General features: G+C 42.8%; 1 protein-coding gene across 2 annotated transcripts; it reads right to left on the bottom strand.

Moving 5' to 3' along the window:
- Positions 1 to 1,876: 1,876 nt before the first annotated feature.
- CRNKL1 (crooked neck pre-mRNA splicing factor 1) lies at positions 1,877 to 18,422 on the bottom strand. 2 transcript variants are annotated; one of them, XM_010591501.3, is made up of 14 exons: positions 18,271 to 18,422; positions 17,136 to 17,288; positions 16,017 to 16,108; positions 15,103 to 15,261; positions 14,260 to 14,426; positions 12,468 to 12,646; positions 9,495 to 9,665; positions 8,351 to 8,542; positions 7,600 to 7,659; positions 6,695 to 6,775; positions 5,488 to 5,727; positions 3,728 to 3,829; positions 3,065 to 3,313; positions 1,877 to 2,096 (listed from the first exon to the last, which is right to left on the bottom strand). In XM_010591501.3, exons 1-14 carry the CDS (start codon positions 18,319 to 18,321, stop codon positions 1,929 to 1,931), a joined length of 2,064 nt encoding a protein of 687 aa, XP_010589803.1. In that variant the 5' UTR covers positions 18,322 to 18,422; the 3' UTR covers positions 1,877 to 1,928. The 2 variants fall into 2 exon arrangements, with proteins under 2 accessions (XP_010589803.1, XP_010589804.1); XM_010591502.3 differs by lacking the exon at positions 5,488 to 5,727 and having other exon boundaries at positions 18,271 to 18,420.
- Between the last annotated feature and the right edge of the window lie 37 nt (positions 18,423 to 18,459).

Genomic DNA, 18,459 nt, shown 5'->3' with positions numbered 1-18,459 from the left:
TTACATTGAGTACTTGAGAAGTAATTTTTTCTTATGCATACATGCAACATAACAGATAATTCTAGAAAAACTCCATGACTAGTCACTTACATTAGCATTTTGACCTGCTTTCATTTCACCCCTTGATTTACTCAAAGGACATTAAAATTACAGTAGACTGTACTGGAAACCCTCGTGGTGTAATGGTTAACAGCTACTAACCAAAAGGTCAGCAGTTCGAATCCACGAAGCACTCCTCGGAAACTCTACGGGGCAGTTCTCTGTCCTGTAGGGTCTCTGTGAGTTGGAATCAGCTTGATGGCACTGGGCAATGGGGGTTACTCAGCAGTTAGAGCCAAGCTGACACCTTGTGGCAGACATTTGTCCAGTGAGCACAGATTTTCCTTTTATCCTAATAAAAAAACCAAACCCAGTGCCGTTGAGTCGATTCCGACTCATAGCAACCCTATTGCAGTTCTCTTTTATCCTGCCCTCAAACACTATCTTATTTTTAAGTTACAATTTAGTAACATTATTGACTAGCTTTTATTCCCTTGGGTGAATAATAAATTTGCAAGTTTAACAATAAATTGGCTCATTACTGGTTCTTTGTGTAAAAAGCAATCTTGAAGACAAAGTGCTAGTTTAGTGTGGGCAGCGAGCAAAACAAGAAAAACGTGCTTGAAAGATACAGGCCAGGCAGAAAGAAAGCACCTCGGATCAGTTAATCTAGGCAAATATTTTTTGCTTGAGGATGTGAGCACAGGTATCAGCAAATCTATCATTCTTTTGTTACTGTAAGTTTCATTAACGGTTATCTTACGTGTTTTTACACATTCTCTAAACCAAGGGTAAGTTTGATGTATCAGGTGTGACAAGCACATTTTCTACTGTGGCAAACTGGGAGTGGTTTATCGGTTCTCTTCAGTAAACAATTCCATTAAATCTGGGAAACAATATGGCAGTATCCTTCCTAGAGATTCGTAATGAACAGGAGCACATCAAAGGCTCCTGAAAGCCCAACTATAAAGGGACTCGAAAAACAAGGTTCAGCCCTTAGTCCAGGGTTCCTCAAACTCATCTGAAGATGAGACATCATTTCTCAGAGCAAGCTTGTTACTGTCCTTTAAAAAACCATTACAAAGGTCTGCCAGTTTGGGAAATGGATTAGAGCATAATGACTTCAACTAAAATGTTCTTGATGAAAAAAAGCCTTGTTCAGAAATACAGTCACAGAGACTTTTTCAAGTAATGTTTTAAAAAGCACTTACTATTCCTGCCCACTATTAAGAAGGTAAGGATATTGAGAAGTTCATCTGAGCACACTCAATTCTAAAAGGGATTAACGCACATAAGAAAGTGGCTGGGAATGAACATTTACTGCACCTACTATGTGCCAGGTAGGTTTCTAATTTATAAAATGAGTTGGCAAATTATTAGCCCCGTTTTACGAATGACGAAATGGAAAATAAAGATTGAATTACATATTACTGAGTGGCAGAGCTGGGTACTGAGCTCAAGTCTGAAGATTGCAAAAGTTACAGATTTGAGGTGAATGCATAAAAAACATCTTAGTGAAGAATACAAGCACGGGAAAACTACACTTTCAAAGTCAGTGCAGAATGTAACCTGAAAACTTCTAGAAAAAGACCTTTCAAATATTTTGGAATCCATTTAAAACAGATGCTAAGTGTTAACTGGACTTCCTAATGCAAGCCACGGACAAACGCGTGAGGAAAGCGTGGCATCAGTCAGATAAAGACACCAGCAATTAAAAACCCCCTACCCCTAACTCTAAGCCAAGAGCATTTTAAAAATTATTCAAAACGTAGCTGTAAAAGACACCAGCAGATTCGTTACTGGTTGAATATACAGAAACTTACAGGAGTCACAGGAGTTCCAAAATATTAATTTATAAAAACAAAGCATTTATCAATATGAAAAAAAAGTCAGGATTCACTCTCATCAACGTCCTTATCTGGGTCTTGCTCAGTGGCCTCCTTCTCCTGTTGCTGCTTCTTCCAGAGTTTGGCCATAGCCAGGAGCTTGAGGTTGGGCTGGTTAGCGGCATCTTCTGGAAAGATGTAGTCGTAGTATTCTTCCCAGCCTGCATCAGACTACAGAAAAAAAGCAATTAAAAGATACGCTACATGTGGCTGAAACACCCACATTTTGGTTAAAACAGAGGGAATTTTCACTGGGAAGCTCAAAAAGAGTTCAACTTTTCTTCATTTTAAAAACAATATCGAAGTTCACAGAAAGAACAAGGGCTGAACCTGAAAGACTGGGAGGGAAAATGTAACTGTCAGATTGGTACTTGCAATTATAGCTCACTGAGAAAACTGTAGAAATCTAATAAAGCGTAGTTCCTCCTGGAGTCAGTCGACCAAGCAGCAGCTATTCAGTGCCTGCCTACAACTCCACCTTGCAGTCTTCTGGTTACAATTTTAAATGACTTTTTAAGATGTACCTAATATTTATCTGGTAGCCAAAGCCATAAACCTGTATGTTACCGTTCGGACTTCCTGCCCTCACAGCCCGCCTCCATTCACTCCGCCTCCCAAACACTCTCTCCCTGAGGCCCTGCCCTGCCTCCAGCCTCTCATCGCCGGCCTCGTTTACAACAGCCTCTGACTGGTCTGCTTGTCTCCAACAGAAGCCCCTCTGGTCCGCCGGTAGGAGATGGCAGAGATGTCGCCAAAAGATGAGCCAGTAATGCCACTTTGTGTGTGAAAGCCTTCCATGACTCCCACCAACCTTCCTGATACGGCCTACAAAGCCTTCTGGGTCCTGGCTCCTACTGAAAGTTCCGTTTCCTTTCACAGCACCCTGACTTCCTGCTTAACGTTACTACACTTTGCCTAGTTTCAGGACTCAATCACCAGCCCCCTCCCGCTCCCCAGCTCTGGCTGGACTATATGCCCCGCTGTGTCTGTTGTAACCAGATGGAAACTGTCTCCTACTCCAGGCTGTCTGCTCTCATCCTAAGATTGTACATATGCCACTTAAAAGTACAATTTCCAAGTCAGGTGTGTTTTCTAGTTATTTGCCGTGAGAGTAACAGCTCCGGGGGCTTAGTTCTTACCCCATCATCAGCCTGGACCTTTCTCCTCTTCTTGACTTTCTCTGGCATGAGTTTGTCCACTCTCTCCTTATCAGATATGGTTCCAAACTCATCTTCAAAGCTTCGCCAAGATTCCAGCAACATGAGTCTCTCCTCCTTCTCTTCACAGTTTCGCATGGTTTTGTTAGCCTCTTCATAAATTTGTCTGCACTTAGCCAAACTTCCTTCTTTCCCTGACGACAACTCAAACTGAGCAAAACTGATCCATACCTTGGAAAACAAAGTTATTATAGAATCAAATTAGCTATGTCATCCAGAAGTTAATAATTTAATAATAATAAAGCTAATTTCTAATGACATCTGAACACACTAATGTGTTCATATCTAGTATTCCATAAAACATACGAACAGTTTCTATTTCGAGATATCTGAAATAGTCTTAAAATTCTGACAAGAGTTTACCTCCCACCCCCCCAATCATGTGATATCCAACTTATAAGAAGTATAAACACTGACCTCGTGTAATCTTAATATCCGAAGTCCTCTGAGACTCACAGGTTCTCAAGTTTAAAAGAAGTTATTTTAAATTACTTAAAAAAAAAAATACAGAAATACAGTATTTTCATTGTCTGAAGTCCTCTGATTCTAGCAACACCAAAAGAAAACGTACAAAGCACAGAATACCTTGACGTGCTGTGTTCGCTGAAGCAATCGTCGGTAAAGATTTCGGGTTCTTTCAGTTTCTTCCTGCTCAATTTCAAAATCAATATACGATTTCCAAAGCACCTAAGAAAGATACCATTAATTGGTTAGCGCTGATATTTAGAAAGCAAGGTGCCCCCATTCAAAAAACATCTTGCCTACCAATCTAACCTGAACCCAGGAATCTAGGTTTGTTTTTTTTTAAACAATGCTTTATTGTGTTTTCGGTGAAGGTTTACACAGCATTTTAGGTTTCCATTCAACAATTTGTACACAAATTGTTTAGTGACATTGGTTACATTCTTCATAACGCATGTTCTGGTTGTTCTGTTTTCATTCATGTAATTTCCCTGCCCCCTTATCTTCTCAGTTTTAAAGTAACCTAGTGGTCTCTATAGATGATTTTTTAAAGGACAGGAATCTAGAATGTTTACCAAACAGCTAAAGAACAAATAGCATGTGGATAAAATAAATAGTACCAGTATTTACAGGCTGGACCAATCTTGGCTAGAACTCTAGAATACAAGGAAAAAGGCCTTGGATTCATTTTTATGGGATTTTCTTGCAGAGTCTTTCAAGTGCTGACTTATCAAGAAGAGCTTAAAAAAACCTGCCAAGAGTCTCCCAGCCACTTTTTCACGATCTGGGCAGATGCAATGGAACTCTGAGAACACAGGCCTGGATTAACCAGTATGTACTGCCCTCACCTCCACTGTAAATCCCTTGTTACTGCTGGAGCTCAATATGCATTCACTGAACAGCTGCCCAGCTGCTAGGTACAGTCTGTCAGGGCACAAGGATGAGTAAAATACGACCCTGACCCCTGGGAGCAGGCAGTCTAGTGGATGAACTGACGGAACTGACGGAACCAGTAATACATAGAATCCTGCCCTAATGTGCTCAGGAGGACCCAAACCATTAGGTGCAGGGTCGTATTAGCACAAGATTAACAAAACGGCTGGGCTGGATTCCTTGGCTCCTGAGAGATTCAAATTGGTCCTAGATACCACCTTGTGGCTCAAGCTGAAATACTGATGGGATGACTCCAAGCTGTGGCCAGGACTTCAGCCAGCAGCTGCGCTAACACCAGAAACATCCTGATTTAGCTGGAGCTCCTTTTGTTGGCCCAGCCCAGGCCAGACTGTGTCAGGAGAATCTCACCCTCCAACTCCCTTAATCTCCAAGATGGGGTTGCCTGCTAGCTATTGCCCTGCCTGGCCTTCTCGCCCCCTCAGGAGTAAGGGGGCCAATCACCCATTACACGTATCCCAATTCACCCTGGGTGTCACACTGGGGACTTACTGTCAGCAGGTGTTGGACTGGAGCCCTGGTGGAGCAGTGATTAAGAAAGAGCTCAGCTGCGAACTAAAAGGCCGGCAGTTAGAATCCACTAGCCGTTCTTTGGAAACCCTATGGGGCATTTGTTCTCTATCCTGTAGGGTCGCTATGAGTCAAAATCAACTTGATGGCAAGGGGTTTGGTTTTGTTTGGGTTGGTTATCAGACTGAAGGGCTGATACCCCTCCCCCACCTTTCTATCCTAAAAACAGAAAGTCCTCCTGTGGGTAGAAAAGACTGGAGGTTAGTTAAAAAAAAAAAAAAATTTTTTTTTTGGAGGTTAGTTAGCCGGTCTTTATATTCTAAAATGCACACAGTTAGATAATGCACACAGAGTTAGACAGCCATCAAGATAATATGAGAGAAGCTTCTAGAATGAAGTTATATCCAGCTTGAGACCCTCACCTCTGGCATGTCCAGGCGAGGCTGGCTGATGGCTAGCTCATAGATGGCCCGGGCTCGCTCGATGTCCCCAAGGATCGCCTCTAACTCTGCAAATTTAATCCAAGAGGTACAATTCTCAGGTCCAAACTCCAGGAACTTTTCATAAAGCTTCCGGCATCTGTCAAATTCTCGAAGCTGTAACTCCAATTCTATGTAGCCTTTAAATAATTTGTTCTTTGGACATTTGCCTATGGAAGTTCCCTGGAAAATAAAATGATCAAACCACTGTGATACCTTAGTGGGTTCAACTTGTGCCCAGACATTGGCCATCTGCCCTAGTGGCGGGCTGTTGCTGAGGAAGTCCCTGTATACATGGCTGTTCCTTCCTTGTCATACCCCACACTGTTCACGCTGGTTCCTGACACTCAGCTGACAAGAGAGCCTGTGCTCACTGTTATCTGCTTAGCAAGGGGCAGCATTCCACAAGGGTTGGGACAACTTTTTGGATTTTACTTCAAATAACTCAGGATATCTTAGGGAATATGGATGTCAGATGTATAAAACCTCTTATAAGTAACTAAAAACGAAGCCTCCTTGCTGCCCATTGTTGTTGTGTGCCACTGAGTCGATTCTGACTCATAGCGACCCCACATGACAGAGCAAAACTGCCCGAAGGGTCTCCTAGGTTGTAATCTTTACTGGATCAGATTGCCAGGTCTTTTCTCCCGAGGAGCCTCAGGTAGGTTCCAACAGACAGTCTTCCAGGTGGCAGCCAAGCATTTAACCATTGCACCACCAGGGCTCTTTGCTGCCCAGAGCCGGGTGCAAGTAGCTTATCAGCGTAACTGCAATCAAGCACAGTACCTGATCTTATTAAAGAATTTTAGAACAACTGTTAAGAAGTACATTATAAAAAAATAAAAGAGGTGCATTTAACACAACAGTAATTTTGCACAGAATACAACTACTAATTCTAGTTTTAAAAAAGGTCTGGCAACTGGTAGCTACAGAAGTTTCCTGTGAAGTAGAATGTTCATCTGTCCCACCCAGTAAGGATAATTTAAAGTATGACCATCTAATTTTTATTCAAAGGCTATGTGTTTTCTAACATGTATGGGCTACAGAGGCATGACATCTCTGCTGCTTTTTTGACAGGAATTGTACGGCCTGTCAGCACTGACATTTTCTTCCCCACAGAACTGACTGATGCTTCTGGTCCTTTACTCACCAAAGCTCTTCGGGCAAATGGTAAATTTTTCTGTCTTATTTCAAACTGTGCATAGAGCAACCACATCTTGGCAAATGTGAACTAGAAAACAAAAGCACAAAAATGTTTAGCTTAAGAAACATTTAGCTTTAGTTAATTTAAATTAACTAAAGGCCACTGACAGTTTCCCCTAAAACTTCAGAGCTAGGAAGGATTTATTTTGCTTTTTTACAAGCAAAGATGACTATACTTCATCAAAGTTAAAAGCAAACAAGCCAACCATGACCTAGAAGCTTTACTGCACTTCATGACACGGCAAGATGCCACTGCAGCCCCCATGGCCACAGGCTTTGTTCTCGGCTGTTAGTGAGCCGAATGTCCCACTGCTCATCTAGAAGGTAACTCAGTATTTTTACAGAAGAAAAAATACTTTGTATCTCATGTTGGGAAATGCTCAGAGATAGCCTCTCAGACACAGACAGAAAATGCAGGTGTTCACTCCTGTGTGGGCACACGCCTGTTGGCTGACAGACACCTGGTCGTTCGTCCCCCACATGCCATGTGCTCTCTGCCTGTGGGTCTTCCTCCTTTGGCTCAGTTTACTAAATTACCCTTGCTCCTCTGACTTTCACATGTCATCTGTCCTACTCGTTTGTTACTTTACACATGTCCTCTCAACTGGACCGTGAGCTCTTTTTGGCAGCAAAGAGAATTTTTTTTTTTTAATAATTTATTTCTTTTTGTTGAGAACATACACAGCAGGACATACACCAATTCGACAACGGAGCATATCTGGTTATTTGTATTTTCCATGGTGCCTAGCACAAAGAAATATTCAATAATAAATATATTTCACTGAATGACTTTATGAGTAACAGAAGCAGGATTTTGACTGTTCGGAACTAAACACTTTAGAACAAACATACCTTTTTGTGAGGAATTAGTTTCAAAGAGGCTTGATACACTTGTCTTGTCCTCTCAGGATCCTGTAACAGAAGAAGAAAATTTCACAAATTCTGCTGATACTAATTTTAGAAGTTACTAATTTTACTAATAAAAACGAACACCCCCAATACTGAACATACTTTCACAAGTTGCTGTTTTCAAGCCCTGTCATTTATGATGAAAAACGTGAACTACCTTCGGCCGTCAAACTTTGGTCTAAGAATCACCAACAAAATAGCCATCAAACTCTGAGTGCTTCTTTTAGAAAGGCTTTTTTTTTTTTTTGCCTGACAGCAGAAAGAAACAAGAGTGTTTTACATTCTCAGGTCAATAGCATGAAATTCATCTTTTTCTGTTAATTTACACACTGCCAACCTCTGCAAATGCCACTTGATCTTTACCAGAAGCAAAAATGTACAACCTAGCCATGATCCCCATTTATGAGGAAACTATACATAATTAAACTAAGGGCTGGATCACTGTGTCCTTCAGGTTCCAACCAAGTGACATCTCATTATGCCTCAAAGAGGCTAAAAAGCAAACAAGCAACCATACTCTGAAACATTACAGAGTGAATATACAACCGTATGGCTGAACAGAGGTCCACTGACATTTAAAACTAATTGCCTTTGTTTCAAGGATTATAAGTTTTAGCTACTCTCTACAACAGCAGAGTTATAAGCACAGGAGTGAGGAAGCCATTCACGGCTGGTACGTGTTTCCGTTTTTCACCTTTGCCTCCAACTCTTCATAGAGTGCATAGTTGACCCAGAGATAGATATAGCGCTTCCAGTGCCTCTTCTCCTGAATTGGCGGCACATTGGCAATGGCTCTTTCATAGACTTCTCGCACGGTTTCGGCTTCTGCATCACTTTCTACCAAGCGTAAATAATCAAACCATGCATCGTAATTGTGTGGATTGGCCTAAAAAGAAAACCAGCTTAATACTTGAAAACGAAAACGAGAGCTACCCTTGCTAGGCCATGTGAGCCCAAGGGGGCACTCAACTGACTTTCTACATTACAGCAGCTTTTTTTGGATTTCACATGATCTCAATTTTTAAACGTAATTCCTGAGATTTTATAAACAGGAAGGAATAAGGACCATAGCTAGCCAGGTATCCCACAGCATGCCCCCTTTCATCTGCAGCTGCCACTCCCAAGATAACTACTAAACAATTAGGTGTCTGTTCTTATAAATATATTTCTACATGTGGCTACATATAATTATGTGCATATTTAAAATTACAGTGGGATTATACCATGGTTGCAATTGTGAAACGTACCTCTTCATCAGCAGTCATTTCTCTTGAACACATCTTGCTGACCTACCACCTCATTTAACCCTGGAGTTAGTTCTGAGTTTGGAGATCTCTTAATTCATTTGACTAAGCAGAAGTATTTAACACCACATAGACCAGTAAAGAAAAATGCTTCTATCTTAGAATTTGGATCAAAACAGCACATTACAGATAAGAAGCTGAGAATGGAAGCCAATCTATAACACATCTTTCCTTCAAGCAGTTAAGATAAAAAGTGATGTGGAAAAACATGTTTTTTTGGATCTCCTATCTTCTTTCAAAAATTAGCTAAAATGGATCCGGAATTTCTTTTGCTCAAGTTCTACAGCACACTGTCTGCAATCAACAACCTGCTTTTCAAAATGTGGGTGCCAGAGCAAAGCCACATGCTGTCTGCTTGCCATTCTATCAGCTCGTCTACCCCACCTGGTGAACAGCTGCTGGTTTACTGCAGCCCTATCAGCTGTGTCATCACTGCGGTCCTAACACCACCCATTTTACTATAGCTAGGATTACTTTTAGTACTACTTAGCACACCTCAGTTATCTGCAGTTAGCCTTCTCCACCAGCACGCACCTTCACTTCTTCTTCATACTGGAATCTCCGTTTGCTCACAATGATATCTTCAATACCCCGCCTATCACCAAACTTCTTCTCAAAGATGGTATAATTTTTAAAGAGTTCCTGGGCCTCTTGTTTTGAAATCCTGTCCAAGGCGTACTTGTAGATCACTCGTACCCTTTCAAACTGAAAACAGAAAGGACGGTTACCTCCTAAAACACAGTATTCTAATTCTAGTCACAACTTGCTGAGTAAGTGTAACATGAAATACATATTTTTATTGTACTTTAGATGAAGGTTTACAGAACAAACTAGTTTCTAATTAAACAATACACATATTGTTTTATGACGCTGGTTAACAACCCCATGAGATGTCAACACTTTCCCTTCTCGACCCTGGGTTCCTTATTACGAGCTTTCCTGTCCACTCCTGCCTTCTAGTCCTTGCCCCTGGGCTGGTGTGCCCCTTAGTCTCATTTTGTTTTATGGGCCTAGTTTTTGGATGAGGGGTAAACCTCAGGAGTGACTTCATTACTGAGTTAAAAGGGTGTCCAGGGGGCCATACTCGTAGGGTTCCTCCAGTCTCTGTCAGGCCAGTAAGTCTGGTCTTTTTTTGTGAGTTAGAATTTTCTTCTACTTTTTTCTCCAGCTCTGTCTGGGATCCTGTATTGTGATCCCTGTCAGAGCAGTTGGGGGTGGTAGCCAGGAACTGTCAGGCTGTACTGGACTCAGTCTGGTGGAGGCTGTGGTAGATGTGGTCCATTAGTCCTTTGGACTAATCTTTCCCTTTTATGTTTTTTTTTCATTCTTCCTTGCTCCCGAAGGGTGAGACCAGTGGAGTATCTTAGATGGCCGCTTACAGGCTTTTAAGACCCCAGACGCTACTCATGAAAGAAGAATGTAGAACATTTTCTTTATAAACCATGTTATGCCAATTCAGCTAGATGTTCTCTGAGACCATGGTCCCCGCAGCCCTCAGCCTAGCAATTTGGTCCCTCATGGAGTTTGGATGTGTCTATGGAGCTTCCATGACCTTGTCTTGTACAAGTTATGCTGGCTTCGCCAGTATTGTGTACTGTCTTAGTTCGCCAGAGTTACCACTCATCTATTGTATGACATGAAATCCTAACTCTAAGTTGTATTTGGAAGAGAGGCCTGAAAATCAGTCAATGAAAGTCCTATGGTTCACGATGGTCCAATCTGCACCCAAACATGGGAATGGTGCAGGACTGGGCTGCATTTCATTCAGCTGTGCACGGGACTCAGTGACTCGTGGAGCTGAGAGATCTGTCCTGCACTGTAGGGAGGTTTCACCTACGTGCTTCCTGATCCTGATCCTGGGTTGTACTTCCTTAACAAACCATTCAACTGGAAGATAGTCTGAGTTCTGGGAGGCCACTGCAATGGATCATTAAGCCCAGCAGAGACGCAGAGGGTGCCGTGGGAGGGACAGCTGGTGTCAGAACTGCAGAGACGCAGAGGATACCGTGGGAGGGACGGCTGGTGTCAGAACTGCAGAGACGCAGAGGGTGCCGTGGGAGGGACGGCTGGTGTCAGAACTGCAGAGACGCAGAGGGTGCCGTGGGAGGGACAGCTGGTGTCAGAACTGCAGCGGGTGCCGTGAGAGGGATGGCTGGTGTCTGAACTGCAGAGATGCAAAGGGTGCTGTGGGAGGTATGGCTGGTGTCAGAACTGCAGAGACGCAGAGGGTACCGTGGGAGGGATGGCTGGTGTCAGAACTACAGAGACGCAGAGGGTGCCGTGGGAGGGATGGCTTGTTTCAGACCTACAGATGGTGCCGTGGGAGGGATGGCTGGTATCAGAACTGCAGAGACGCAGAGGATGCCGTGGGAGGGCTGGCTGGTGTCAGAACTGCAGAGAAGCAGAGGGTGCCGTGGGAGGGATGGCTTGTTTCAGACCTACAGAGGGTGCCGTGGGAGGGACGGCTGGTATCAGAACTGCAGAGACGCAGAGGATGCCGTGGGAGGGCTGGCTGGTGTCAGAACTGCAGAGACGCAGAGGGTGCCGTGGGAGGGATGGCTAGTTTCAGACCTACAGAGGGTGCCGTGGGAGGGGCGGCTGGTGTCAGAACTGCAGAGACGCAGAGGATGCCGTGGGAGGGATGGCTGGTGTCAGAACTGCAGAGGGTGCCATAGGAGGGATGGCTGGTGTCTGAACTGCAGAGATGCAGAGGGTGCTGTGGGAGGGATGGCTGGTGTCAGAACTGCAGAGACGCAGAGGGTGCCTGGGAGGGACGGCTGGTTTCTGAACTGCAGAGATGCAGAGGGTGCTGTGGGAGGGATGGCTGGTCTCAGAACTGCAGAGGGTGCTGAGGGAGGGACGGCTGGTGTCAGAACTGGTAAAAAGGGCAGGAGGGTGGAGGTGTGTCTGACCTCCACCTCACGGCAATCATCCTTGGGCTGATCCTGGTCATTATCCCCTTGAAGTTACAGGTTCTGATACTACTACTTCTACTTCTCCCACTCTTTTACAACCCTGCATCCAGATCTCAGCCTACCTCTCTAACTCTGTACTGTCTGAGCAACTTTAAGGGATCATTTTCCATCTATACTATGAAAGAAAAGAACTGACTTATTTGTGGGGCAATCTCTGCTTTCATTTCAAATTCTGTGCTCTATTCTGAGGGCTTTGGGGTTTTTCGTTTCCCTGGTTTATTACCTGTAAAGCCCTTTAATAAAGATGCCAAATAACTAACGCTCAGCTTATACACAGTCAGATTTGAAGGCCTAACTTCTGGACGAAGCACAATAAAACTAAGAGTTACACAGAATCTGTAATCACTCAGCTCCCAGTCTGAGGCACAGCCAGGAGTTCATGCTGGTTTCTCTGAGGAACTATATGTTCTGTATTTAAAGGCATTTTTTTCTGAGGATAAGTAAGAAAAAATGGAAATAAACTCAATGCTCACAAGAAGTACTCTTTCCTAAGCTGTTCTGCAACATAACGGAGTTCTGTAAGTGTACTTACTTCTTTCTGATTTTCCTCAAATTTGGCAAAGGCCACATAAAGATGTTCATCCATGTGTTCATCTCCAAAGAACTCGACAGCTCTCTCGTACACTTTCCGTGCGTGGGCGAAATAACCATGCTTTTCTTCAAAGCGGGCATACTTGATCCAGTTCTTAACATCAGGGTGTACAAGGACAAGTGCAGAGGAATTAAGGAAACACTGGAATCCTGGGCAGGTAGCTTAAAACCAACTAGACCAACCAACCAACAAAACCTCAACAATGCACACTGCAACTATGGGAGAGAAGTTACATCACAGACATGAAGACGAGGAACTACTCAGCTGTGACCTCTGTGAGGGCAGGGACTGTCTCGTCCGCCGCCATCTTCCTCCAGCGCTTCTCCAATACATCAGGACTGAGTACGAACAGGAACTTGCAGCCAAAGAAAAATCACTAGCCATGTGATGCTGGATGAGTCATTTAAACTGTTTAAATCTCAGTGTTTTCATGTCATCCAATCTCACTGGATTATTGCCAGTTTTAATGAGGAAATGAATGTAAACCTCTTAGCAGTTTCATGTCCAAAGAATATGCTCAATAAATGATACCTATTATATTCCCCATGTGTCTGTCAGTTTGTCATACTGTGGGGGCCTGACCCAAGCCATGGTGTTTTCAATCACCTCATATGCATGTGAACGCTGGACAATGAATAAGGAAGACTGAAGAAGAACTGACACTTTTGAATTGTGGTGCTGGTGAAGAATATTGAATATACCATGGACTGCCAAAAGAAGGAACAAATCTGTCTTCGAAGAAGTATAACCAGAATGCTCCTTAGAAGTAAGGCTAGCAAGAGACTTCATCTCACATACTTTGGACATGTTATCAGGAGGTACCAGTCCCTGGAGAAGGACATCATGCTTGGTAAAGTAGAGGGTCAGTGAAAAAGAGGAAGACCCTCAATGAGATGGACTGACACAGTGGCTACGACAATGGGCTCAAGCATAATAATTGTGAGGATGGCGCAGGACCAGGTAATGTTTCCTTCTGTTGTACACAGGGTCGCTATGTGTTGGAACCAACTCGACAGTAGCTAACAACAAGAGCACAGGCTCTGAAGTTGCTCTGCAAACCCCACCACTATCGATCACTACCTGTTAGACCTGGGCAAGCTGCTCAATCCTGTGGGCTTCAGCTCCCTCAACCATAGTTCCCACAGCACAGGGTTGTCCAGAAGACTGAACAACTTTAATGCTTGTAAAGTACTTAAATGCCAGACACACAGCAAGGATTACTGAAGCTTTTGTTAAACTATTAACACTAAAGTGAGTAGAGATAATTTAAGATCTTAATATGGCACAATGCCTCAGTTCCTAAAAGTGCTTTCACGTGTACCATTTAATCTCCACAATTAGCCCATGGCAGGTATCTTTATTCTTGCTTTAAAGATGAGTGCACTTGAGGGTGAATGACTCGCTGAGGCCACACAGGTGGCAAGCAGCAAAGCTTTAGATTACACTCCAGTAACAGTGCTAGTGACCAATACAACCTTAGAAAAACAGAACCGGCGGTAGCAACCAGAATCCTACTATGTCATTTTCCACACAGACAAATCCAAAGCCTCACTGGAAAAGACTTACCACAAATAAGGACCACAGACTCGCAGTGTGAACAGCCCATGTCCCCAGAAAACGAAACAGCTAAATCTTGCACCCTAGGCTTCCAGTCCAGCATTAAAGACTACGTTTCCTGACCATTAATAACAGCATCTCCCGGTGGGGAGCAGCAGCCTTGTCCAAAGGATATATCGTTCATAGATGGTGCGGGCCCGGTCTACCTCTTTGTACCTCAGCTCAAAGTTGATGTAGGAGTGCCAGGCCTGCTCCTCGGGCTGCCACTCCATCCAGCGCTCAAACACCTGCCGGGCACCAGCCACATTCCCCAACATCTCCTCCATGTATGTGTACTTGTACCTGTAATACAATTATTCAAAAAACACTACTGTGGTCAAAGTAACTTAAGGAAAAAAATGCTCTTTGGTGATTTCTAGTTCTTTCTTTGTTAAATGTGAGGAAGATTTAAATCTTTACCCTCCCTAAGTTACGTTAAACATGGTTTCTTATTAATATATAAATCTGAAAACAGATGTGAAGATTTTTTCCTTAAAAATTGTCTAGTTTGACAAGAAGTTTCTTGTTCATAGAAGATTGCAATCAAAGTTTTAGTTCTGATTACACAGTTACTAAGCACTGATCATGGCTTATTAGACTGAGCCATTAAGCACTGATCATGGCTTATTAGACTATGAGCCATTAAGAAGTACTTATTAATATGTTTAAAGAAAAAAGCAGGATATAAAATTAAATGAAAGTTGGAAGGGCTGACTCATTAGGGGGAGAGCAAGTGGGAGTAAGGAGTAAGATGTATATAAACTTATATGTGACAGACTGACTTGAATTGTAAACGTTCACTTTAAGCTCAGTAAAAGTTAATAAAAAAAATTATTTAAATCATACACATGAATAAAACAATTTTTGAAGGGTCAAAAAAAAAAAAAAATTAAATGAAAGCAATTAACTCAAAGCCCCACAGAAATATGGGACTTTTCTGATCTACAAAAAACTGTTGTGTGTCACTTCAGAAACTCACCAAAACTGGTTGACTCGCGGTAGAGTTGTTATGGCCCGGTCCCAGATATTTCGGGCATGGTTGACCTGGCGATTCTTCATTTCCATTTCTGCATATTTCAGCCAGAGTGTAATATTTCGATAGTCCACATCTAAAGCACGCTCGTATATGGAACGAGCCCTGAGGAAGCAAGATTTGGAGGACGTGAAAAACAACCTGTACAACACATATGGCGACGATGCCAAACTGTCTGTAATGACCTGCTATTTTAATGGGTGTCTGCCATGGGCCAAGTTCTGGACACAAAAAGGTGAAAAGATATGAGGCTTGTTCTCAGGAATCTTACAAAGTCTCATAAAAAGACTGACAGGCATGTAATTATAATGTGATAATTGTGCCCAAGGAAGCAGAGCGAACAAATGAAAATGTCTGGTGGGAAAGGCTAAGTAGTAGGTAACTTCAGAATTGAGAATGTGAGTAAAATGTCTGTTTACCAGGAGGCCAGCCAAGCGCCCAGGTAAGAGCCATGAAGTGTTCAGGGCATGGCAAGTACAGTGAGATCAGAGGGTACGCTGAGAGAACGGGGAGAGGCTAGATGACAGGGAGGACCAGGTCATGATGACAGATTGCACTCAGAGATTTTTATCCTGTTGGCTACTGGATTTCAGTGGAATTTTAAAAAACTCTCAGTGTATAGAAAGCAGCTGACACTGAGCTTCTCTGGCTACAGAGGCTGTGATGGTGGTGATGTCCACCTGTGTAGGCTCCTGCTGCCGTCTCCTGTAGGCCACCCGTCCATACTGCCCAAGGCCCACGAAAAGAACCCGCGGGAAAACCACGAGGGACACAACCTTTACCCGGGCTTTAATTTTTTCTAATTTTTTGTATCTGTTAGCCTATGACACATAAAAAAATCACTCTCTCATTAATTTTACCTCTGGATCTCCTTCAGACTCTCTTCCCATTGTGCATACTTTATCCAGTTACTAATCACGGTTCTGTTTTTCCTTATGTTATCTTCAAAAGTCTGGAGAAATGCAAAAAGCGTCAAGCTAGAGGGAAGACGGCTAAAAATGATATAATCCTTTGTTTATTAATCCTTGTATTAAAAAAGCCATTCATTCTACTCTTATTTAAGAGAAATGACATCCAGGAATCCTTGAAGAATAAAAAGCCCACTAAAGAAGATAAGAATCACAGGTGTTTCTTTGAAGTCTTATATGCAAAGAAAGTGAAATCTTAGATATAAAGATTAGTGTAATTATTGATATTTTCTCCTGTTGCCTATGACAACTAACTGATACTTCAGCCTATACGTATTCCTAATAAGAAAATGTTTTTGACTATTATCTTTAAGTCTTCTTGGTAACGTCTAAGAACTTCATGTATAACTCATTGAAAATATCTAATAAGCACACATGACAGGCTTAGTGGTTTAAAACAATCCCACATTTTAGGGTGGGAAAGTCAGATCATATCCCAAAGCGTCTTCCTAGCCCTTTCCCAGGTCTTAACTATTAACACAGAAGGTGGCACAGACAGAAGACCAGGATGCAGCCTTACTAGTATGCCCTTCTTGCTAGTACTCCCTTTTACGGCTGCCAGTTGTTCCCATCAGTTAAAATTCCACCTATCTTCAATGTTGTTGTTGTTAGGTGCCGTCAATTCGGTTCCGATTCATAGCGACCCTACAGGTAGAGGAGAACTGCCCCATTTTCCAAGCGGTGGCTGGTGGATTTGGAGCGTTGACCTTTTGCTCAGCAGCTGAGCTCTTAACCACTATGCCACCAGGGCTCCATCTTCAATGTAGCACCAAAAATTATCTTTCTGGTGGATTTAATTCCTTTATGCTTTAAAACAGACAACTCATGGCATATTTAGATAGTTTAGCAAAATGCAATTATCTGGTAACCAGAAGTTATATTATTCACATGGCTAGAAACACTAACTTCTTATCTTACAGACTCTCTAATCAATGAGGAGCTTTTAAAATTCTGACCTATAAATTCCTAACCATATTAATAGGTTCTCTGAAATGTAACACATTGACTGACCTTCCTTTTCCTTAGTTTGTAATCGTTTAACTCTTCTTCATCTGTGATCTTCTGTTGAGGTGGAGGTGGAAGAAGCTCAAGTTCTCTTTCTTTAGCTTCTCTTAGGAGCTGCTCAGCAGTTATCTGTACCTCAGCCGGGGCTTTGTTTTTCACCTTTTAAGATAAATGACATTTCTATATAGGTGCTCAAGGTTTACAAAACAAATGAACACTTTTTAGCTTATGATCTTCATAAGCATTATTACAAGACAGCCTGATTATATGACATGTTCCCGTTTCTCTATGAGCCTGAAGAGAAAAAAAACCTGTTTTTCTATCTTACATTCTGATTCATAGTGACCCTATAGGACAGAATAGAACTCCCCCACAGGGTTTCCAAGACTGTAATCTTTACAGAAATAGACTGCCACATCTTTCTCCTATGGAGTGGTTGGTAGCTTTGAACTGTGACTTTCTGGTTAGCAGCCAAGTGCTTAACCACTGTGCCACCAGGGCTCCTTATTATAACCTCCACTTATGGGATTCTTCAACTTATCTCAATGCCCTTGGTAAAGAACAGTTTGATTTTTAATATTATTTCAAGTCAAAGACAATAATCAATAAGTTCCCGTCATTAGACTGTGAACTTTTTGAGGTCTTAGAGCTCTGCTGTCCAACATGCTAGTCACAAGCCACCTGTGGGGAGTCCAGATTGAGACTGGAAATTTCGAAGACTTAGTATGAAGGAAAAAAAAAAAAGTAAACTACCCCACCAAAAATTTTTAATATTACGTGTCGAAATGACAATATTTCGGTACACTGGATTAAAAAATTAACATTAATTTCATTTTTGATGTTTTAACGTGGGTACAAGAGTATTGAAAATTATGTAAGTGGCTCGCATTATACTTCCATTGGACGGTGCGCTCTTATACCGACTCTGCTCATTACTGTTTTCTTCGCAGCTCTTTTTACATAAGAGGTGCCCGACAAAAATTTAGGGAATTGAGGCACAAAAAGTATTGAACGCCACATGGGCCTAACCCAGGACAACACTCCCCCGCCCAGGACAGCGCGGAGGCTGGGCCGGGGGGAATCCCCTTTCCTAGCCCCCTCCCGGCCGCTCCCCAAAGGCCTCTGGGTAGCAGCGGCTCACCTTAGCCACTTTGGGGATCCGCTGCTTTCCGGCCGCGGTGGAGGCCGCCATGTCTGCAGCCGCGGGCCTCCGGAGACCCCTGAATCCCCGAAGTTGCCTGGAGGGCTGGCCAACACCACCAAAGATTTTTGACAACAAGGAAAACCCCGGAACCGGAAGCGGAACTACCTTGGCTGACCTTTGACTTCT

This window comes from Loxodonta africana, chromosome 24 (genome assembly GCF_030014295.1).
Source record: "Loxodonta africana isolate mLoxAfr1 chromosome 24, mLoxAfr1.hap2, whole genome shotgun sequence".
In the NCBI taxonomy this organism is placed as follows: domain Eukaryota; kingdom Metazoa; phylum Chordata; class Mammalia; order Proboscidea; family Elephantidae; genus Loxodonta; species Loxodonta africana.
Note: the sequence above shows the minus strand (reverse complement) of the source record. Positions and strands in the feature narration are given on the sequence as shown.